At 38.2% G+C, this 24,550-nt stretch overlaps 1 protein-coding gene across 1 annotated transcript in view; it reads left to right on the top strand.

The window, feature by feature from the left end:
* The window catches only part of LOC148063171 (cadherin-12-like), a 47,201-nt gene extending 31,934 nt beyond the window's left edge, over positions 1 to 15,267 (top strand). The window contains exon 12 of the mRNA XM_087810543.1: positions 14,666 to 15,267. Within this exon, the coding sequence (XP_087666669.1) occupies positions 14,666 to 15,267 (602 nt within the window). The remainder of the gene's footprint in view (positions 1 to 14,665) is intronic.
* Positions 15,268 to 24,550: the final 9,283 nt, after the last annotated feature.

Raw genomic sequence — 24,550 nt, 5'->3', positions numbered from 1 at the left:
ATTTTAAGTATATATTTTATTGAGTATTGTTTTCATTGTTAAAGCGCTCTGTGACCCTGGTTTGGAAAAGCACTCTATAAATATAAATTACTTACTTACTTACAATTCATGTATTATATGTAAATGTACAAACTTTGCAGTAATACATATTGAATGTAAGAACAAGTCTCTTTCTGTGTGTCCATGTGTACATGTGTGTCTGTGTAATGCCATGTCTATGTAGCTCCTTCATAAGGACATTGTGCATCCACTATTACTCTCTTCTAGGGAGATGGAAGAAAAGAGGACATAAAAGAGCAAAGATGAGGAGGAGGAGGGACTAATAGCTTTTTAAACCAACAAATGTCATCTGCAGCCTTTACAAATACTTCTAATAACCATCACCAGCACAGAGGAAATAGCCCAGAGCTCTACAGTGTGTGTGTTTGGAACCAAGAGAGAGAGAGAGTAGCTACTTTCATCTTAAGTCTGACAGTGACAGCGCAGAGACAAACAATTATCTTAGATTGAATACCACTCTGTGAAGACAGAGCCAGCCTAATCGGTCCTTCAGCATTGTGACCTACAAACGTAGATTGTTTCTTTACATGCACAACAGACTCCATTGTTTTCAATTATTCTTAACTATTCTCAAAATATGATTTGAATCTTTAATTATTGAATACTTGTACACACTAGCTGAACAATCAGATCTTCCAAGTGTCACTCTTTAAGTGTGACAGTCATACAATTTGACCCATCCCCCCAACACGCTTATATTTACCCATTTAATACCCTGTATTTGTTTTTATGATAAAAAACTTTTTTTGAGTAAATTTGACCAATCACAGAGTTCACCATACCATATCAACCAATAAGAAGCAACAGCATTCAGGTTAAGAGCATGAAATCTGCTGTGTCTGCCTTGTAATCCTTTATTATCATAATAATTTATGACACGAGGTGGGTTTATCAGTCTTATTAAAACAAATAAATCGAAATTAAATAAGCCGAGGGCATCGTGACACTCAAATCTCCCTCTTTCATCATTTTCTTAAACTTGGCAGCCCTGATAATGATCTGTATATTTACCTCGAGAAGGTTCTTTATTTGCTCAATCTTTTTGGTACCATAACCAACAAATACAAATATCTCATATCAAAAGCCTTTTAAAATTATACACTTGTTTAATTTTTTTATGAACAATTTCTAATGTCGACGCTTCAATAGAAGATGGACAATAGATACATGCTCCATTGAGGTATTTGGATGTTTTTAGGTGCGTTGTTTTGGGAAAGCTCCAGTCGCTACATTAAAATGAAAATACATTTTGTCATGTAACTCTAAAAAAAGAAATGATTACTTTGAAAATAATTTCAACCTACTGGGTTTAAGCTCCTCTTCTGCTGCCATAGAAACAACTAAAATATCTCTGTGATAACCATCTCTACCTTTGCCAAAATAGTTTTTTCTTCTTCTGTCAGTCCACTTAAAAGCAATTACAGAATATGTTCATAAACAACAGTTTGATTCTATTTTTTGTAATCTGTGCACACTTGTTGAATTTACATTTAATCGTTGCGAAGGGAATTGCTGCATCATACAAGTTTTTTAATCAAACGCTGTATTTTATGAATGCATTTCCAAATAGGAAAATTTGTTTGATCAAAAACAACATATAAAACATTCCAGTGCGATGGTGAGAATTCAAAACTCGAAGGCCCCGCAAATTGTCTGAAATAAATTTGAGTTTATTATCTCTAACATATGTTGTTTTCCCAAAAGCAATACACAGAGATTACAGTGTACTTGAATACACCCATTGGTGTTAAAATATTTACAGAGAGCAGAGATGGGCTTTTATTGGCAACAAAAACAGTTAAATAACCTGTGATCTCTTTCTAGGTTTGGTCACTGCAAATAAGGGCCTGAATCTAAACTTTATAAGATTACCCAAGTTACTGCTGTCTAATTTGAGTCCAATATTAAAAACTACATAAAGCACTGACCATCAATTAATTTCCACTCATACTTTGACATATTCTTACATACTGTATATCTGAGCTACCTAATTAGATTGGATGATTATCATTTAATTAATGATTGTATCATAAAAGTAAAGGGGGTTGTAGGTAAGATGGCAGTGGAGTCAAAGGAGTTACAGTGCTGGAACTCCAACATAATTTAATTATTTTGTTCGATTGACTGGAATTAATGTAGCTTTCCAAGTTAATAGGCTAAATTAATCCATAACTAATTTGGCAGATGTATTCACTATTTTTACTTATTTTTACTATTTTTTCTGAATTTTCAAGTTCGATTTAACAGGTGCCACTTGATCCAGTATTTCACTTCCGCTTCCGGTGAGCCTTTGATCGGCTGCTTGAACGTAAGCTCCTGCAATAATTGCCAAAAACAGTCGTTTTAACGACTACTTGTCCGGATATTATGCTCATATCACTAAAGATATGTCTCAAGCATCTATGATCTATGATCGTGATGCTCTTTTCAACATCAGAGAGTCGATGGAGGACTTCACTCGCGACAGTTACCAACGTCCGGTGAACGTGTTTCCGGCTCCGCTTCTCATCGACTCGGACTCTGTGGAATATCGTTTGATCTCTCGGGTACCGGGCGATTTCCACAAGAGATCGAGTCGGGCTGGAGTACAGGTCAGGATGAGACGCGCAGTCGCGATCGCTCGGAACAACTCTGACGTCATCGAACGTCATCGATGTTTGATCGACATTCCTCTCGCTGAAGAGAATGATGACACATCAGCGCTGCCGTCTGTCCAGACCTCAACGAAAGGTGGTAAGATTTTTTCATTTCCTCTCTTTAGTTCGGCTTTTACTACCGAGTTGAACGTCAGTGACAGCTGGTACCCACGTGACCGCTGTTCGCTTCAAAAGATCCCGCTCTGCGCGCCTGTCAGTGACGCGGCGTCGTCAGTGACGTCATCGGTGCTGAATGTGGGACTTCTTAATGTTCGCTCCATTACTAATAAATCCTTTATTCTTAATGATCTTTTCACAAGAGTTAATTTGGATATATTATGTCTTTCTGAGACTTGGCAGAGAGAGGAAGAGTTTATTCATCTGAACAAACTCTGTCCAGTAGGGAGCGCTGTTCTGGGGAAGCCTCGCCACTCTGGTCGTGGGGGAGGTCTTGCTACTGTTTTAAGGGAGAGTTGTTCTTGCAAAGTGATTCAGACACAGGAATTCACTTCTTTTGAATCTCAGATGATCTTGGTTGGTTCTACAAGACCTTATCTTGATCTTTAAAGTATGTCCTTTTTTTTGAGTATTGTTTTGATTGTCTAAGCGCTTTGTGACCCTGGTCTCGAAAAGCGCTATATAAATAAATATTACTTACTTACTTACTTACTTTCTATTGTGTGTCAATCTACCGCCCGCCTGGTCCTGCGGCGGTGTTCTTGAAAGACTTTAGTGACTTCTTATCTTCCATTATTCAAATGGAATCTGAATTCTTATTCTTGGAGACTTTAATCTTCATGTTGATGACGTCACCTCTTGTTCTGCTAAAGAACTTTTAACTTTAACTGAAGCCTTTAATTTTGAGCAACATGTTTCTGAACCCACTCATCAAAAAGGCCACATTTTAGACTTAGTTTTTATTCTTGGCCTGGACATTTCTAATGTATCTGTACATGATGTCCATTTGAGTGATCATTCTCTTGTCTTGTTTAACCTGGACTTCATCCCTGAACCTAAGCCTTTGAAAGTTAGGTCTCAGAGGCGTGTCATCTCAGCTGATACTGCAGACAGTTTTTCTGCTATGTTTGACGCTCTTTCCTTTGATGACTGCACAGATGTGGACAGTTTGATTCACTGTTTCACTGGTCATTGTGTTGAAATACTGGATCAAGTGGCACCTGCTAAATCGAACTTGAAAATTCAGAAAAATCGGTGCCCTTGGTCAAATGAAGATCTCCTGAGTCTGAAGAGACTTTGTCGAAAGACTGAGCGTCTCTGGAAGTCTACTAAACTTGAGGTGCACAGACTTCACCTCAGGGATCTGTTGACTTCTTACAATGAGATGGTAGAAACTGCTAGATCTGATTACATCAGAAAACTGGTAGCAGCAAATAGGAAAAACCCCAAAGTTTTGTTTGACACGATTAATTCTCTTGTGTCTCCTGCTCCTCAAATCACGCCTGTCTTCTGTGAAGCTGACAGCAATGCATTGTTGAGATTTTTCATTGACAAAATTAAATTGATCAAAGAGAAAATCTCTCCCCCTTTGTTTGGAACCCCTACTGTCTCTGAGCCCCTCTCCTCCTCTTGGTCCTCCTTCACTGCTGTATCTTTGGGTGATATTTCAGCACTAGTGAACAAGATGAAACCCTCCTCTTGCTCAGATGACGTCCTTCCTTGTAGGCTTTTTATCAAAGTATTTGATGTAATTGGCCCCTGGGTTACCGATATGGTGAACCTCTCCCTTTCCACAGGGGTTTTTCCCAATGCATTTAAACATGCCATTGTGGAGCCTCTGCTCAAAAAACCAGGCTTAGACCCAACTGACCTCAGTAATTTCAGGCCTATTTCTAAGCTCCCTTTCTTGTCCAAGATCTTGGAGAAGGTGGTGTCTGAGCAGCTGTCTTTGTTCCTGGATCAGAGCGACATCCATGAGAAGTTTCAGTCTGGCTTCCGTAAACATCACTCTACGGAGACAGCTTTATTGAAAGTGTCCAGTGACATCATGATGTCGGCTGACTCAGGTAAATTCACTGTTCTGGTTCTCTTGGATCTGTCCTCAGCCTTTGACACAGTTGATCACCAGATCCTGCTGAGAAGACTAAGGGATGAAGTGGGACTGTCTGGGTCTGTGTTAGAATGGTTCTCATCTTACCTTTCTGGGCGCAGTTTTAGTGTATCTGCCAATCAAATGAGGTCTGAATCGGCAGATCTGTTGTGTGGAGTCCCTCAAGGTTCTGTTCTGGGTCCTTTATTGTTTTTGCTGTACTTGATTCCCCTCGGTAAAATCATTCAGAGATTTCCAGATGTTTCTTATCACATTTTTGCTGATAACATCCAGTTCTACTGCTCTTTTGACCCAACTGAGCCCCAAAGGCTGAACAGCTTAGTCAATTGTTTGCTAGAAATCAAACAATGGCTGAGTGAAAACACTTTACAGCTAAATGTGGACAAAACTGAAACTCTGGTGATTGCTCCTGATGATAAGATTCCAGGGTTGAGTCAGTACTTGGGTGACTTGGGTCAGTCTGTCAAACTGAGCCTTAGAAACCTGGGTGTTGTATTTGATAAAGACATGTCTCTTGTTCAACACTGCAGAAAACTGACCAGAAACTGTTTCCTCCAACTGAGAAAAATCTCTAAACTTAGGAAAATGTTGTCACAACATGATCTGGAGTTTATAATCCATGCGTTTGTTTCTTCTCGTCTGGACTATTGTAACAGTTTGTTTTCATGTCTTAACAAGAAGGAGCTGTCTCGTCTGCAGTTGATTCAGAACTCTGCAGCGAGAATTCTGAGCCGCTCAAGTAGGAGAACTCACATTTCTCCGATCCTTAAAACTCTTCACTGGCTTCCAGTTTCTTTCAGGATCAACTTTAAAATTCTGGTTCTTACTTTCAGAGCTATTCATGGTCAGGCTCCTCCTTAGATCACTGATCTGATCCAGCCTTACACCCCAGCTCGGGCTCTGAGGTCTGTGGATCAGAATCTACTTATGGTTCCACGCACACGGCTCAGGACCAGAGGAGAGAAATCTTTTCAGGCTGTTGCTCCTAAGCTTTGGAACGATCTTCCTCTCTCTTTGCGCCTGATGGAGTCTACTGACTCCTTTAAGAAACATCTTAAGACGTTTCTATTTGTTCAGGCTTTTCCTTGAATTTCTCGAACTCCTGTGTTGTTCTCAGTATTATCTTGATCTTTAAAGTATGTACTTTTTTGAGTATTGTTTTGATTGTTTAAGCGCTTTGTGACCCTGGTCTTGAAAAGCGCTATATAAATAAATATTACTTACTTACTTACTTACAGTACTTACTTATTATTTAACCTTGTTTTTTCTCCTATATGAAGCTCTTCCTTAGTTAAATCTGACTTTTTGGCGCTGAAATTGTTCAATATCCATTGTTTTCTCTAGCAGGACCAGATTTTTATGAAGCAAATGAATAGTTTGCATTTTTGTAAATCGTTTTTTGTTCACTGTTCATTATATCAAACAATTGAAAATAAAACAACAACATTAATTCGAAGCTTAACAAAATCAGTTATATAAACTAGAACTTATTTTAGCCTGGTGGGTAGCTCTTGGCTTGTGTCCTTTTCTACCTATTGTCGCTGGATCAGTGGCAGTAGGTAGGAAAAGCAAAGGACTCTGGAGGTAGAAGGTAAGGATGGACCAAGGCAGGAGAAAGAAAGAGAGAAAGAGAAAGAAAGAAAGGCTGAGCGTGAGAGATTTACTTATATTACAATCAGTATACTAGTCAATAGTGATGGGTTTATGAGGTCTCATGATGCAGCATCAGTTATTGGAGCTGAATCATGATTTAGTGTCATCGTTTTGAAAGGCCACTAGATGGCACTCTCTGCATTAAAATATTGAGTGGCCCTTTTAAATGATGACACTGAATTGTCTTTCAGCTCCAACAATTAATGCTGCATCATGAGGCCTCATCAACCCATCATTACTAGTCAAACCTGAGCCTCTGTTATGTTCTATGCTATTGTTTTACTTTCTACATTTGTGAATTAAGTATGTCTAGTGCAGATCTGTGTGTGTCATGTGTGGGCTACATTGGTGTGTGTGATGGTGCCTATGTCCCCCTTAAAGGGGGTTGGGGATGATGAACTGGAGGATGAATGACAGGGAAGGGAATTGTTGTTTCTCCAGCTTGGTGTGTGTGTCCTTCGATCAATTTGTCCTTCAATTATTATTTATTTTTTTATGTGTGTTCTTTTATGCTGATGATGGTGTTCTATATATGTGTGTCTCTTAGCTTTAAGAGACTCTTTTTGTTTAGGCATTTTTTATATGGAATAAGGACTCTTGAGGTTATGTTTTACTCATTTTTACTAGTCAAGAGTTATTTAAGATAAAATATGTTTTCTTTTTCTAATAATAAATAGAACATGATATGATTTTTCTTTCTTTCTAAGGCTTGGGGGACCACTGTTCTTGAAATGCTCTGCCGCTGGAATATTTTTATTGCAGTAAAGGTTAAGGTGTTTTTCATTTAGGTCTCCCATTATGTGAGAGAGATTGGGGGTGGGGCGGTCTTCAACAGAGTGGTTTAGGATTGTTTACTGGGGGGGGGTTGGGGAGGATGTATTCCCATTCAGTTTTTCTGATAAGAGGTTGTGAGCAAACTCGTTGTATTCAATATGTATGACAATTGCGACTCCTTATTTCCTGATGATATTGTAACTGGGGATTTGGATTTGTGAATTTGTTGATAGGAGTTTTTTGTTTATGGAAGCTACGGAGACGTCTTTTTCATAATAATTGTCACAGTGTGGTCTTGTGTCCTTAGTGAGCTGGTCCAGCAGTCTCAGGCGATAACAACAGTCTTGAAGAATAATGGATTGTTATCGTTCTTCTTTAATGATACACATGACACAAACAGGCCTCCTGACGGATCTGACTTCTGTCAAAATGAGCCTTTCAAAATCACTGCCAAGTTGTTAAATATGTAAAACTTTGTTCTGGTGAAATTGAGCCTAAGAAATGTCTCTCACTTATCGCCTCACGGTGTTTGTTAATAACACACGAGTAGGTCTGGTGTACTTTCCTCGCATTTCACTGTACAAAGCAGACTGTCTCAAGTACAAAATACAAAATGTTTTCCAGCTGTTTAACATGTTATATTCATCATCTCTAAAACCTCCCAAAGTAAACATGCGAAAAGAGATGACACAAAATAATGTTTTAAGATAAATTAAAAAGATAGAAAATATATTTGCATATGACACATCCATTGTCAAACTTGATTAGGCGATCAATACTGACATTCAAGTTCAAAGTCAATTTTCCTTTTCTATACTGTGCTACTCTATTAAGGTTTATTCAATAAGGTAAGTCACTTTCACAGTTATTTTAAGATGAAGGGCTAGAGTTTTTTTTGAGAGTATAATCTTTAAGATTATAGGTTCAGGTGCATGTTAATGCAGTGTCAAATATCACCGGCAGAATGATCTCATCAAAAGCAGGGTTTAACCTCATTTTCCTCTTCCTTTTTTCGATTATATTCATCACTGTGGAGAGGATGTTCCTCTCCCAGCTGAAAATACAGAGATTTCTCTGAATCAACCTCTGACACATTCTCCCTTCGCACTAGAAAAAATACATTTCCCTTACATAGCACTCCATAGCTTTATTATTCATCTTGCACCTGCAGTCTGCAGCCTCGCTGATCCTGCTGACTTCTAATTCCACAGCCACGATTGTATTTCCCTTTCAAATTAATCTAAAACATCTGCTCACTTGAATAGCTTTTAGATATTGCTTGAATCATTGCTCAACTTGCCAGTGATCGATCTTCCTTCTATAGTTTAGGTAACTTTTAATCCTATTTGATTAGACTGGGTGGATCTAGTGATGCCATGGATTATGGATATGAACACTTTTTTCTCATTGATGCTGAATTCACTTGGATAGTTGGATTGTTTTATAAAAAATATGGAAACATGTATAACAGAGCTGTGGTTGCCAGTACAGTATAAATTATATGTGGATAGTATTTTTTATATTTAAAACCCAGTCAAAACCACTTATTTATAAGTAAACATGGTCAAATTTAGGTCTGTAGATTGGGACACGCGACCCAAACTTTGGCCTTAGTGAGTTTTTGCTAGGGCTGAAGCCACTTAATAGTCAAGGAGACATAGTATGCTCTAAATATGAAGTGAAAATCAATATTTTCTCATTTACTTTCTTTATGTAAACTCATCAGTGGATGTTTTGGCAGTGCAGCTCCTCTGCATCTATTTATTTCTAGAATCATTTCTATCATGATATTGTTGACTCCATTTTTTTTAGCGTGATGTTGGATTTGCAATTTGCTCTTGCCTGCACAGGTCTTCATAATGACATTGATTCTGAACAGTCCCGACTTTTCACTACTGGAACGGTTCTTCTGGGATAGCCCAGGATCCTTCTGTATTCAGGCCCAGGGGCTGTTTTACCCAGACTGTGGGATGAATACTCTTTTCCTAACATCTCCCCATTGACTGTCTGCCATTAAGCCAGATCCTTCTCTAAAGCCCACTTTCCTTCACTGGATAATAATAACCTGATGCAAACAAAAGATGGTTTTCTGTTTAGTCTTCCCAGGAGCAGAACATGCTGATACATCAGTACGATATCCCCCCATTAGCCCTCCTCCTTGGCCTACACCATGACCTTGTTTTATTTCTAAACTACAAACTCCTGAGGGGATGGTGTGTCCCTTCTGCATGTGCTGATGCGTTGTGCGGATCCCATGCTTGCATTTTCCGATTGTAAGAGCAGATCTCTGTATGGCCTGAAGTATATTTGCTTTTATGGTAGATGTTAGGCAGCAGGCTGGTGCTGGGAATGTCAAACAATGTTTTTGTCAGAGCAGTGGTCAATAGCTTTGAAAATAATAAAATTACAAAAAAGTTTCAGGGTTTTTTTTAAATAACTTTTTGTCCAACCTAAACTGATCATGTACTTGTGTATTCAGTAAAATGCCTGTTTAGTATTGACATATGAAAGAAATTAAAATGAATTAAGAACACAACCAGACAAACTAGAGATCAATTTCTTGATGTATAAACCATACGCAGCACTGATTGGAAAGCTGTTTACCTTTCATGAACATTTGATGAATTGTTTTCCAAAGTGATTTCCATTATTAGGCTAGTATACACAAAGGTAAATAAATAGCATCTAATAACTGCATATGTAAGTTAGTTCCTATACTTTCCATGAATCTAAGCTTGGTCTACAAGGAGATGGCTCCACTAAAAACAAGAAACCTTATTGAGACAGAGAAGTTTAAGTTCTTGCTGTGATTTAATTTTTGAAGCCTTTTTAGTTACTGTTAACAAGACCCTTATGAGAGGAAATAAAGCTTGGGGAGTAACAGATGATCTTATCTTATAGAATTACATCCCATGTTTTCATATTGTGATTTCTATAACCAGAAACAAAACATCTCTGTAACTAACCAGACATCATCAATCATTTCTTTAATAATAACAGTTTCCTACTTTACAATAACTTTAAAAATGCCTTGCACCGTATCAAAGGTTTGTGTCATCAAGTTTGGGAGTGAAAAGGAGAGCTAGTGCTAAGTTGTCTTCAGACAAGGCACAGCTTCTTATTTTCCAATGTAGTCCAGGTCATGAAGAAAGAGCAAGATTGCTGATACAAGCTTCAAATTGAGGTTCCATAAACAGTTTAGTCTGAATGGATATGGATATATAAAATTTGGTAATATTGCTACTTTCCAAAAAGATCTTACACAGCAGTTTGTCTACTATTCCTTCATGGGGTCAAAATGTATTTAAAGTTCCTAGTTTGGGGATTTTGTGGCTTACACTCATATCGAGGCATCAGTTCTGGCTCCTGAAAACAGCCATAGCCTTTAATTAGGTCCCTTGTAAATACTTCATTGCCCACTACTGCTTCAGGGTCTATTTGGACTTTCAATATACATTAGTATAGCTAGTATTATTTTAAAGAAAAAAAGATTTGAACCCAAAAGTAGGACGAAGACAGTATTTCCCTTATGGGGAAAAACAAACGACAAAACATCCCCACAGAGTAGAGATGTTGCTGATTTTGACTTCCGGTGATATAGCAGCCACTTCACAGCGCTGGAATAATCTGGGTGGCTGCTTATTTATAAACAGAGCTAACATGTGAAATACAACACTTTCTTTTCCCCTGAATAAGATGTTATGAAGGCAAAAAAGACTCTCTGACTTCTGTCAAATCTATCCTTTAGAATAGGAACCATTACAACACTGCACCACATTATTCAGCTCAGAAATTACATTTATGGCTCCCTCCTCAGCTGTTATATATCGACTAAATAGAGAGTTTTGATGTTTAGAGTGAAGCGATTCAGCTCCCTCACGGCTGCAGGGCTCCAACATATTGTTCTGCACAGTGTGCTGATTCTTCAAAACACAAACTAAATTAATGATGGGGTGGAAAATGCATTTCAATCACGTTCATGATGGCTGTTGATCACTTCATTTCTTTGTTTTCAAACAACTTCCCATCCCACTTTTAATATTGGTGTATACAAAATAAATGGATAAAACAAAACAATTGAGAAATCAACAAGATAGACTGGTTTCCCTGTTATATTATGATATATTGATTTAGCCTCTCTCTTACACACATGTGCACACACACACCCACATACACACAGACACGCACACACACGCAAAGATATCCACATTGGGGGAGGCGGAAGAAAGCTCAGCTTTTTTATTCTTCTTAAATGCGGCAGGGAGTACAGATCTCAGGAGGGTTTGAATGGTGAATGTATGAGTGGTGATCCTTGGGTTTTAATTATGCAAAGATGTGTCAGTTTTCTTTAGCATGACTATTGAACCTCGAAACTTGAACAACAAGACCTCGAAATAGTTCAGAAAAACTCAATTATTTTGTACTAATGAGCCAAAAATGCATTCAATCTAGAGACTTTCCTTGAACATGACAGCGTTTTTGGGGATTCAAAGAGAATGAGAAAGTTTCTCCCTGCAGTGGTTCATGTTGAGAGCCTGGGTTTGACAATTTTGACAGCTAAAATATTTAAAAAGCCTCGCTCATCACTCACTGATGTATTTTCTACTGATCCTGGAACTTGCACGGCACAGATGAGCACTGCTGGTCACTGAAGTTTGGAGACTAATCCCCAGCTCAGTGTTTGCTCAGCACTGACACAGAAAACAGCCTGATGTTCTGACTAATCCATTTGTCTGTCTTCTTTTCAGCAGCGGCTTCAAAATCACGACAAACACAAGCTTCTCTCAGTTGTCCGACGAGGGAAACCATAAAGTTCTTGCAAATTATTGCAGGACGTTTCGCATGTGCAGAAACTTTGCTTATCTTAAGCCTGATTTGACCCAATTTCCTCTCAATTGATCCAAGACAATTAGTGGAGTTTCTGGGTTAAATAAGGAAGCAAAATAAATGACAAAGAAAGACAATTATTTATGCAACAGATAGTAGCAGTGTCATCAGTGATAGCCATGTATATTCCTCGCCACTTCAATCATTTAATTGTTGTACCTTAAAATCAAAATAAATGTAGAATATATATTAAGAATATATTACAATGTAGTAATATTGTCAGTCTTGTGGCATTGTAATGTGCAAATGTATTATTAATTATAGTTGCAGTTATGCTCAGAATTCTGCTAGAACAAGAGGGAGTGTTGTTCATAAATGATATATAATCTTTGAACCAGGTTAGCAGATTTCGTATTTTTAATGATGGTCTTGGAATTTTTAATTTGTTTTAAATTATGAATTGATATTAAACACGGTTATATGTCAAGCTTAAAATCAGGCCTTCCTTAATTGCATTGTAACATAAAATAGATTTTATAACTGCATTTGTTATACATTTTACTTTCATGTTATAGAATAATTTGCTTGAATTTGAAAAAGTAAAACTCTCACTGTTAATCAATAATATTGTTGTTGATGAAGTGATGTGAGACAGCTTTCCAGTGGTTATTCAGAGGGAGGGAGTGTTTTCATATGAGAGAATTTAATTTAAAAAAATCGCAGAACAGAGACTTTTCAGAAATTCCAGTTACACTCGTATCACTTACAGGAGCCATAAACATTTAAGGGCAACTAATGTGAAAACCCAGCTCTCCTGAATTACTAATATGTTTCAAATGCCTTACCTTATTACCTTACCTTACCTTAAATGTTTCACAAGTCCCTTATCATGACAATGCTCCGTCTTTTAATTTCTCTCTTCTTTGAAATATCAGCGAATGAGGTAGGTAGGTAGGTAGGTAGGTAGGTAGGTAGAACTTTATTGATCCCTCAGGAGGTCTCCTTCGGGATATTGTTTTTTTTCCAAATTAGCCACAGCAAATACAGCAATTTTTCTTAGAAAACATTCAAAATAAAATAAGAACAAGAACAAAGAGAATAAAGAGAAAGAACCAGATGATACAATCTAAGTCTAAAGATAAAGATAAGAACATAGATCAAAGAAAAATAACAAAGACAAAGCATACAAAGATTAACATAGAACAGAATGTCAAGATACTTTTACTCCACTTCTGCCCGAACTCAGAATTGTACAATTTAATAGCCCGAGGAATGTAAGTAAGTAAGTAAGTCATTTTTATATGTATAGCGCTTTTCCAGACCAGGGTCACAAAGCGCTTAAACAATCAAAACAATACTCAATAAAGTATATACTTTAAAGGGCAAGATAAAACTGATAACACAACAGGAGTTCCAGAAAATCAAGGATGAGTCCCTGAGTATATTTGTTTTGCACCTGGGAAGAAGCATAAGGAAGAGTATAAGGCGAGGTTATAAGAAAGGATTATGACGTAATGGTGGGCTTCACTCCTCCTCCAGCCAGCTGTAATCGTGCCCTGCTTTTTTTATACAAAGAGTCCCTTGGAGGTGGAGACTTCCAGGATACTGATGGGTACAATAGACGTCCAAGATCAATTTAAGAGACAGTTAAATCAACAGATTATCTGCCCTTTAAAACAACAACTAGAGAGTTCTACTACAGAAGTACTACATATTGTACTTTTGATAACTACTAATACAAACCATTACAATTTTTGATTAATGTTCATTTTGTAGTTAATTAAGTTTAATGATAAATCAATATATCATATTTATATAATTCTATGTATTGTTTTTTTCTAGTCTTTGCAGCAATGTTTACCTCGCTGACAATGTCCCTTTGAGGTCGAATTTGCTGGTTGTTCTCAAGTCTCTCTTGTGTACTATAGTACGGTGCAGTGCTGCTAAGATCGAGCTCTTATTTGGTAACAGCCCACAGTCATCACTGTGTGAGTGAAAAGGCATCACAGAGAATATGTGATCACTTGTTTTTGTTATGTGTTTTACTTGACATGCCAGTTGAACTAAAGATAGAAAATCCACCTTAGACCAAGAAAGAAATATATGAATAATAATAAAAAACCTCAGTGTAATTGACCTTGAAGAAATAATGGTTAATCAAGAAAATAGGTATTACATCACTTCTACTTATGGATTTCTGATACATTTGACTGACTTAGCAATGAGCAATATCTGTTGAGAGATCCATGTGAGAGTGCTCCACACTGACATGACATTAGTGAAGAAATACAGTACATATTGTCACTATCCCACAATCTATATGATTGATCTATATCTCTTTAAATTTCCAGTAATTATTGTATTCCTGGTTACTGGCTAACTGGTAACGGCTAGTGGTAAAGCTTCACAGCAAGAAGTGTCCTTGGTTTGACTTGTAGCTTGATAAGAAACTGTTTATTTTATTGTCCTCCATATGAAACACGAGGTAAATATAGAATTGAGGTCAATAGGAGCATTTGAAATTGTGCTCTGTTTGAATGAGTTTCTGTATGTATGTCTTTACCACTGATCTTCAGGGGTTTGCTGAGGAAGGTCAAAAGTGTTTATCACGGCATTAATCCAACACATCTACCTTTCTGTCTTGCAGTTTTATCGGTCTTGTTCATCAGTCAGAAACGCCACAAGGGAAAAGAGACTCTAATGACATCAAAAGAAGACATCCGTGACAATGTAATTCACTACGATGACGAGGGAGGCGGCGAAGAGGACACTCAAGCATATGACATAGGAACACTCTGCAACACTCACACACATCGCACCAGCACTTTGAGCAGCAAGAAGGACCTGAATGGATACGGGGACGGCGTCCTGCTTCACCTCACCAGCCGCTGCAAGGACGTCAGATCACCAGACATTCATCGTGAGACAGCCAGTGTTGTTGGACCTGGAAACAGCAATTCTCTGCTGTCACCTGGTCGTAAGATGACAAATGGGGACGCTAAAGTCATCAGGGAATTCATTGAACAGCGGTTGGAGGAAAACCAACCTACTTACGTGGCCCCGTATGATTCGTTAGCCACTTACGCCTACGAGGGGGATGGCTCGGCCGCTGGATCCCTCAGTTCTATAGATGAGCCCTGGGTTATTGAGTCTGGGGATTTTAGCTCCCTTGGAGACTGGGGCCCCCCTTTTAATACCTTGACCAGCATTCTGGAACAGAAGTCCCCTGATGGGACAAATGACAGCTGAGAAAAGCTGCAGAGAAGTTATTTTCTATTTACCATGTATGACGTTACAGGGTTTAAAAACAATGTGACTTGTGTATCTGTGGAGCTGTAGAGGAATTGGTGCAGTGACTCAGCGCTTATTTACATGCATTTCTCCATTTCATTAATAAAATATCATCAACTGCAGTGTTTCCTTATTTAAATACCAAGCAGTTATATTGTTAAAAACAGCCACCTGATCAAAATATATTGCAATTTTAATTCATTAACAATAATAATGATGGGTTTTGCATATGACTTCAACAACTTGAGTTCAAGAGATAGATATGATGCAGTTATTATTGCAACCAAGGTCATCTTTCTGAACACTGGACAGTCAATGACTTGTGACGGGTTTATGGCTGATCTGAGGGGAGTAACAGGCTAGTCCCTAATAAATAGCCAATGAAGCGCTTAGTGGGAACAGCTTGTGCTGCAAATCCACATTTATCCACATTTAAAGTTAGATTCAGAATTCAGATTTTCCTGTTAAAATGCTCTTTCGAATGAGAGAAATATTTTCTAAATCTGTGAAAACATTGCTTAAGGGTGCTGATAATTCAGAGAAAATGTAAACAGTTATAATTGAATTTACACACTCTGTATCTGCATTGTGAAGACAGGTGTTTTACTGGGCAGAAATAATTTCAAACAAATAGACAGATTAGCTGTTTACTCTTTACTCAAACAAACATGGACTCAAAAAAGCATTCACAAGCTGTAGATGGCAACCTCAATTCTAATGGGTTTCACTATGAAACCTTTACACTGACCACTCGTAATGGATTAATTAGTGTCTTAATTTTGAAAGGCCACTAGATAGCACTCTCTACTTTATAATCTTTGGCTCAAATCTACTAATTCAACAAAACCTTTTACTTAGAGTGACTTATAGTAGCATTCTAAACTTTACAACATCAGCTGCCTCATGAGGCATTATCACTACTGGCCATATAGATCATTAAAGCAGCGAAAGGTAAGATTGAAAATAGTGTTTCTAGTGTGAAATCAGTAGAAATCCAATGCCATTAATCCCTTGTTGAGCCATTGAAACATACCACGTGTGCATTTATTGACAAACGATACATAAGTTCATTTTTATAATTATAGCTAGAGAGTTCTGGAGTTTGTCATTAAACAAATGAAACAAATCAATATGGGAACAACTAACAAAAAAGTTAAAATATTTTATAGTACGTCTTTCTTTTTAACTGATGTTATGGTCTTTTCATTCATGTTTATTTTTCCTTCCGACTAATTTATTTTTTGCCAGGGAATGCCTAAGGTCCTTTCAGTGAGGGTGCTACACATTCTTCTGGTGAAGTCAACAAAATATATTAAATGATGATTGAGGACTACAATAATTAATTGATAAAATCATCAAAGACACTATGTTAAGTTTGTGAATAACCCTATATTTAAAACCTGGCGTAAGGGAAGGCCTATCTCATACAGGAAAGTCGTTAGCAGATTAAACAAAACGCTCAAATCTGGCAGCGATTAAAAATACACAAATTTGGCTCTCCACAAGGTGTGATAGAATTTAGGCTGCAATTGAAAGTGTAGCTTGAAGTTTAATGGAGAAAAAAAACCTCACTGTGCCACTATGGAGACAATGGAAGGGTATTAATTGAAATTGCCCTTTCCCTTTTACCTTTACTGAGCTAATCGATAGAAAGAGCAAAATAACGAAATGGTTAAAAACAATACCAATGTGTGGCCTCTAGCAAAAAAAGTAATTCAAAGAAGAACATGCACTTTCTTTTTTATGTCCAATTTGGTGAAACGACCATTTCTCCCCAGGAGAAGATCTTTTTTTAATGTGGGCTGCAAAAGGACTTGAACTAGAGATCTTTATAAGCCCTGAGATAACCAATTTATAACTTCGGATTATATTAGACATTTAGAAATAAGTGATTTCATAAGAATCCAAAAGTCATAATTAACACAAAGTAGAACATATCTGTGACAAATGACTGTATGTGCCTGCCTGGGAAATCAATCTATAGTATTTATTGATATAAAATAAATTCAGCGCCATAACAGATGTTTGCAGCAAATGAGAAAAGGATGGCGACACTTTTTAACTGAAGTGCTCTCTAATTAAATAATTATCTGAAGCAAAACTGTGCATTAAATACATACTGGACACAGAAATAAATTTGGAACCAACACTTTTGTGTTGGTTATATATCCAGTCACTGCAATCTCAGAAGAAACAGATTATATTCAGATATACTTCAGGTCTTTTGCTTCCATATACCGTCAATGCAACGCACTGGACAAAGCTTGATGGATGAAAACAAGATAACTATAGCTGTTATTATAGAAAAACAACATATCTTTCACAACTTATGAGCCCCTTCATTAGGTTCCTTGCAAGATAGATCCTATATCGTAGAAGTAGCTAGAGATGAAGTAATGCATGATTTGTTCATTTATAACCTAATCCACTTTATTACATGCCAGGTAAGTAAGGAATGTACAGTTGTATTGGCATTTCCCTTACTTTTTCCTTACTCTTTGAACCCTGTGGCTTATACAACGATGTATGGATTTTTAGTGGTTAACGTCCTACAGAATTTCTAGCTGGAAGCGCAACAAAGAGAAATACAATTTTTGCACATAAGCTTGGAATCAATGAAACAATGTTGTGATGTTGGAGATGGAAGCCAAAACAAGCAACACAAGCTTTCAGAGGTAATCACTCTTTTTTATTCTTTTTAGCACTGCTTAGACAAAATAATTATATTTTAAAATAAGTTCAGTGAACCGTTTATCTGAATAGAAATCATGTCACAACAATTGGTCACTTGCTTTTTTGCTGTGACATTTGCAATTGTTATCTTTCCAAAGTAGAAGACAACTCATCGATTAAAAAAAACAATCCAAGAGGAGAGTACACTCAATTATTTCTTGTTTCACAATGCCTTTTTTGCACACGGGGATTGACATACTGGAATAGTCTTCAGTGTACTGTGTATTATACAATTTAGTTTTTTCGCTTTTGCGCTTTTCCAGACCAGGGTCACAAAGCGCTTAAACAATCAAAATAATACTCAACAAAAACAAACAAACTTTAAAGGCTTTGATCAATTTAATTTGATCAACACTTTGGGGTTTTTCTTATTTGCTCCTACCAGTTTCCTGATGTAATCAGATCTGGCAGTTTCCACCATCTCATTGTATGAATACATCAGATCCCTGAGGTGAAGTCTGTGCACCTCAAGTTTAGTGGACTTTTACAGACACTCAGTTTTACGACAAAGTCTCAGTCTTCAGACTCAGGAGATCTTCATTTGTCTAAGGGCACCGTTTTTTCTGAACTTTCAAGTTTAGCAGGTGCCTCTTGATCCAGTATTTCAACACAATGATTAGTGAAACAGTGAATCAAACTGTCCACATTTAGGCAGTCACCAAAGGAAAGGGGGTCAAACATAGCAGAAAAACTGTCTGCAGTATCAACTGAGATAACATGCTTCTGAAACCTAACTTTCAAAGGCTTAGGTTCAGGTATGAAGTCCAGGTTAAACAAGACAAGAAATGTATCACTCAGATGGACATCATGTACAGATAGATTAGAAATGTCCACGCTAAGAGTAAAAACTCTTAAGTCTAAAATGTGGTCTTTTTGAGGAGAGGGGGAACAGAAACATGTTGCTCAAAATTAAAGGCTTCTGTTGAAGTTGAAAGTTATTTAGCAGAGCAAGATATGACGTCATCAACATCAAGATTAAAGTCTTTGAGAATAAAAACAGATTCCATTTGAAAAATCTAAGTAAGTACCTGTATGTAATTTTTATTTATATAGCGCTTTTCCAGACCAGGGTCTGTCAAAACAATATTCAATAAAATATATACTTTAAAGGTCAAGATAAAACTGATAACACAACAGCCAGTGAAGAGTTTTAAGGATCGGAGAAATGTGAGTTCTTCTACTTGAGCGGGTCAGAATTCTCGCTGCAGAGTTCTGAATCAACTGCAGGCGAGACAGCTCCTTCTTGTTAAGACATGAAAACAAACTGTTGCAGTAGTCCAGGCGAGAAGATACAAACGCATGGATTACAAGCTCCAGATCATGTTTTCTTAAGTTTAGAGATTTTTCTCAGTTGAAGGAAACAGTTTCTGGTCAGTTTTCTGCAGTGTTGAACAAGAGACATGTCTTTATCAAATACAACACCCAGGTTTCTCAGGCTCAGTTTGACAGATTGACCTAAGTGACCCAAGGACTGACTCAACCCTGGAACCTTATCATCAGGAGCAATCACCAGAGTTTCAGTTTTGTCCACATTTAGCTGCAAAGTGTTTTCACTCTGCCATTGTTTGATTTCTAGCAAACAATTGACTAAGCTGTTCAGCCTCGGTGGCTCAATTGGATCAAAAGAGCAGTATAGCTGGATGTTATCAGCAAAAATGTGATAAGAAACATCAGGAAATCTCTGAATGATTTTACCCAGGGGAATCAAGTACAGCAAAAACAATGGGCCCAGAACAGAACCTTAAGGGACTCCACACAACAGATCCGCCGAGTCAGACCTCATTTGATTGGCAGATACACTAAAACTGCGCCTAGAAAGGTATGATGAGAACCATTCTAACACAGACCCAGACAGTCAAACTTCATCCCTCAGTCTTCTCAGCAGGATCTGGTTGATCAACTGTGTCAAAGGCTGAGGACAGATCCAAGAAAACCAGAACAGTGAATTTACCAGAGTCAGCCGACATCATGATGTCACTGGAAATAGGCCTTCACCTGAGACTCAAAAGAAGTGAATTCCTGTGTCTGAATCACTTTGCAAGAACAACTCTCCCTATAAACTGTAGCAAGACCTCCCCCACGACCAGAGAGGCGAGGCTTCCCCAGGACAGCGCTCCCTACTGGAATTCGAACTGGAGTTCGTTCAGATGAATAAACTCTTCCTCTCTCTGCCAAGTCTCAGACAGACATAATAAATCCAAATTAACTCTTGTAAAAAGATCATTAAGAGTAAAGGATTTATTAGTTATGGAGCGAACATTCAGAAGTCCTACATACAGCACCGATGACGTCACTGAAAACACCACGTAGCTGACAAGCACGCAGAGCGGAATCTTTAGAAGAGAACATCAGCGGTCAAATGGGTGATAGCTGTCACTCACCTTAAACTCTGTTTTAAAAGCCTTATTAAAGAGAGGAAATTAAAATATCTTAACACCTTTCGTACTAGCCACCAACATGCCAACATGCTTGAGAACATTCTAACATTCTTAACTCTTTGTTGTTTTGGTAACCTTATGCTTAAAAGCGTCACCAACACTAAACAAATATTTTAAACTGCACTTGTTATCTTAATAAAACTAGGTTTAGTCGGTGCACAAACTGCAAAATGGGGGCAGAAGTAAATCAATCCTTTTGTCACTGTTTATTCACCATGAGTAAAAACATACTTTTTTTTATGATTGATGCTCTTATCTCTATGTGTATGTTTTAGATGTGGAAGGAAAGGAGCCAGAAGGAATGTCTTGTCAGAGAAAAATAAATTCAATTGTCCTGGAACCAGACTGATTAGATACAGAGCACTTACTTGATAATCAATGAAGTGTCAAGAAGAAAAGCTTTCAAGTATGTTCCAATTGTGTCAAATATGTTATCTGGGTGAACGTGTCGTTCCAAAAAGGTCAAAGACATGATTTGAATATATAAGCTTCACGTCACAACAGCTGTCATTGTGGTTTCATGCTACCACGAAATGTTCACATGTTCTTCACTGCAGCTAAGAATCTTGTCCAGATCACTCCCGCAGCTCCTGTACATCATAACACATTCACAAGCACAGCTACGAATAGATGAGGTTTGTGAGCTGAGGAAAAGACATTTGCCTCTGCTTGCGATAAGTGATAATGAAAGCCTTGACACCTGTGAAAGTATTAGTCACACTCTTCTTAAGTCAAAGCCTTATTTTATGGGTTGTCGGGTTAAGATGTATTTTATATTATATCTGACCGATTAAAATTAAAATTGAATTTTGAAAAGTAAAGTTTAAAACAATTTGACATCTAAAAACCGTAAAGAAATGCAAGCAGCAAATGTGGCTCGTTGGCAAGTGTGCCTCTCTTGTCCTTCACCTCCTGGTTTATATTTCTCTAAATCATATCGTAGGTCAGTCAGGAGACTCAACAGAAACTTGGGTTCCCCTGTGATGAACCCCTTCACCATGGGCGCAAACAAAACAGTTTATAGAGTCGAGAGAGCATTTGGTTTGTTCCAGAGAAATTACAGAATCAATAGCTGTCCGTGTGCATCAAATCCATCTTCTCCCAGGCTGCTGCTGTGATAGAAAATAGATTGTGTTGATTGCGAGGCTAAAATAAATAGACGTAGACAATGCGTATGACCTTTGCTTCATCAAGCCCCGATCACAGCTCTGACAATGGATTACAGTGGACCAGGCATGCCGGGTTAATTCCAGCCCGAGCTGCTATTGATTAAGTAGCTGAATTAGATATCCGTATTATCGTTTTGATCAGAACATAGAAGTGTGCAATGTATAGAATGTGCAATTTTCTTTTTTTTCTTTTTGAAATAAATACCATAGGAAGTTAAGAGAAGATTTTGTAGCTGCAGAGACTAAAATATAAACAATTTTAAATTAAATTATTAATACAGTCATTGTCAAAGCTAGGAAGTCTTCAGGAATCAAACCATGTTTTACTAACTAATAATATCCTGACAACCCAAATGAAGAAAAATGTACTGGAGACATGTACACAAATCTGCAGATAGCCAGCAGATAATGTGGTTGGTATTTTTAGACTGATGTATCATATGTTAGATGTTGGCTGTCTTCCTCTTTTTCACTCACTTTATTCTTCCACAGTGGTGTCTTATTCACCTCTACCATGGGAGCAATTACTGCGAATAATGACATGGTGTCTTTTAATAGCCCCCTAACATTGTTTGTATGTGTTTTGCTTGCTGTTAATGTTTACCACCTTCACAAGAAAACTAAGTAGTATAGTAAGTCTGCATATCTGTTCGCACGTTCATCCACCGTGTAATTAGTGTGATGCTCCCAGGTAAAGTACTTTTCATTCACATTTTCACCTTCCATCATCGGGTTGGATCCAAAAAGGGAAGCAATGAACAATGATGTGTTTGCATGAGTTCCTGATAGGGAGGAAGAGAAAATAGTTATCTATTACTAGATAAGCCAGAGTGAATAAAGAAAACCACATGAAACTGAAGGAAGTATAAAACTCTGGTTCACTTATTGGAGTCAAATTCAGTTTATCTCAGGGTGCTTGTGCATCTTTCTCAACTAGAGGGAAAAGTAGCATTATTATCAAGAAATCATTAAATAACGACTTTATGTTTTCATTCTGTGTTGCTTTCAAATGTAAATGCAATTTTGTTTACTATTAGTAACAAATTCGATTAGGATGCGGATGAGAGTAATGTTTGGTTGTGATAAGTGGCTTAATTGTCAGCACTGTTTTGCGATGTAATAAACATGACCACAGATCTAAGTGATGTCCTCAACATTCTGAGTCATGTGTTGCTTGTTTTTGAAAAGAAGATTGGGTAATTAACAATTTGATAACATATAGTAAGAATCAATGCCTAACATTCAAGTCAAGTCAACTAACATATGTGTATTGGGCTCGCTTGCCTAGCAAGCTAACTCTCCAATCAGCTAAACGTTTCCCAAAAAACTCCACAGCGTGTTGAGGATTACTCATGTAGTTTAATGGTAATTTCGTGAAACTGTAAAGACAGTACAAACATAAGACAGGTATTAATAAAGCTAAACAGTAAGCATACAACGGTAAATATATAATCCAACACATGGAAAATAAAGATAATACTTACAGACGTTGCTTTAACAAACAAGAAGATGAAGAACTAAATCTTAATGGAAGAGCTGATCAAACTTTTGTTCCTGCATGCTCTCTCTACGTGAATAACGTGCAGGTGACTTCCGGTCACCTAACTAGCAGCCCCTCCCTTATAGCATTCCCTCTTAAAGGTACAGACACGTATCCCACACACGTTAAGAACAACATACACTTTCAATGCCAGGGGCAGAACACTCCCCGCTTGGGGTCTTACAAGACTCCACATTAATTAACAGAATCAGTCTTTGTAGACAGAAGCAGAACAACTTCTGTAACAGGGCGAAAGAAAATCTTCTTGGTTCCACCTTTGATGACTTCCACTTCGACTTTCCGAACCAGTCCATCTTCTCCTGGAAAGGTCTTGGTGAGGATGCCCATGGGCCATTCATCTCTTCAACTATCAACTCAGCTATCTCCACAGCAAGTACATCTGCGCACAGTTCTAGCCTTGGGATAGTTAGGTCAGGCTGAGGCGCCAGCTTTGCCTTCCCAAAGACAAAGCCAAACTCGGGTTGGTTTCCGTGGCTGGTCACCTTAATGTAGGCCACAGCTGCGACGTGTACGGATGAGGTATCTGGAGGTCCTGTAAGTCCTGAAGCGACTCTTTCCATCTTGTCCACTCAATCTCCATGTGTTTTGGGAGTGGTGAGTCCCAATCCTCTGCCTGCGTGGTGAGATCTCTGAGTATCAACCTTCCGTGAACAGAGACGGGTGCAACTGTCAGGGGTGGAGCGATCTCTGCATGTCCTCTGCTAAGCATGTTCTGCATGAACTCTAGAAAGTGGGCCTTCATCTGCGGCCATTTTTCTAGGGTGCGGCGGAGCGAGAGGAGGCGGTTATGCGCTTGTCTCCTGTTGTTGGGCAGCCGTTGCCTTGGCGATCGGAAAGGCAGAGGTCCGACCCAGCTTTTGGAGCTGTCTTGTTGGAACTCGGCATCCATGATGTGAAGGAACTCTAGATCCTCCATGGAAGGTGCAAGTCTGTGATCATCGGCAGTACGAGTGAAGATGGCTTGGCCTAAGCTGTCTTCTGCTAGCTTCCCTGAGCTGTATGTGAAGGTAGGTACTGGATGGTTTTGATATGTAGGTGCTTGACTGAAGACCTCTTTCACTTTGATTTGGTTGTTGCATGGCTGTAGATGGGTAGCACGACCGTTCTCCAGGATGGATGTTTTATAGCTGTTCACCTGTGGTGGTCTGTGTGCGCCTCCAAGGCAAACGTCGCCGATGACGACCCACCCTAGGTCCAGTCTTTGGGCAAAGGGTGCATTGCCTGGACCATTAATGTGATCCCTGACCTTGTGTAACCTCAGGATGTCTCTACCCAGAAGGAGGAGTACATAAGCATGAGGATCGAGAGGTGGTATTTCATCTGCAATGCGTTTCAGGTGA

Source organism: Callionymus lyra, chromosome 16 (assembly GCF_982586985.1).
Source record: "Callionymus lyra chromosome 16, fCalLyr1.hap1.1, whole genome shotgun sequence".
Taxonomy (NCBI): domain Eukaryota; kingdom Metazoa; phylum Chordata; class Actinopteri; order Syngnathiformes; family Callionymidae; genus Callionymus; species Callionymus lyra.
The sequence above is the reverse complement of the archived record's forward strand: the minus strand, read 5'-3'. Positions and strand labels throughout refer to the sequence as shown.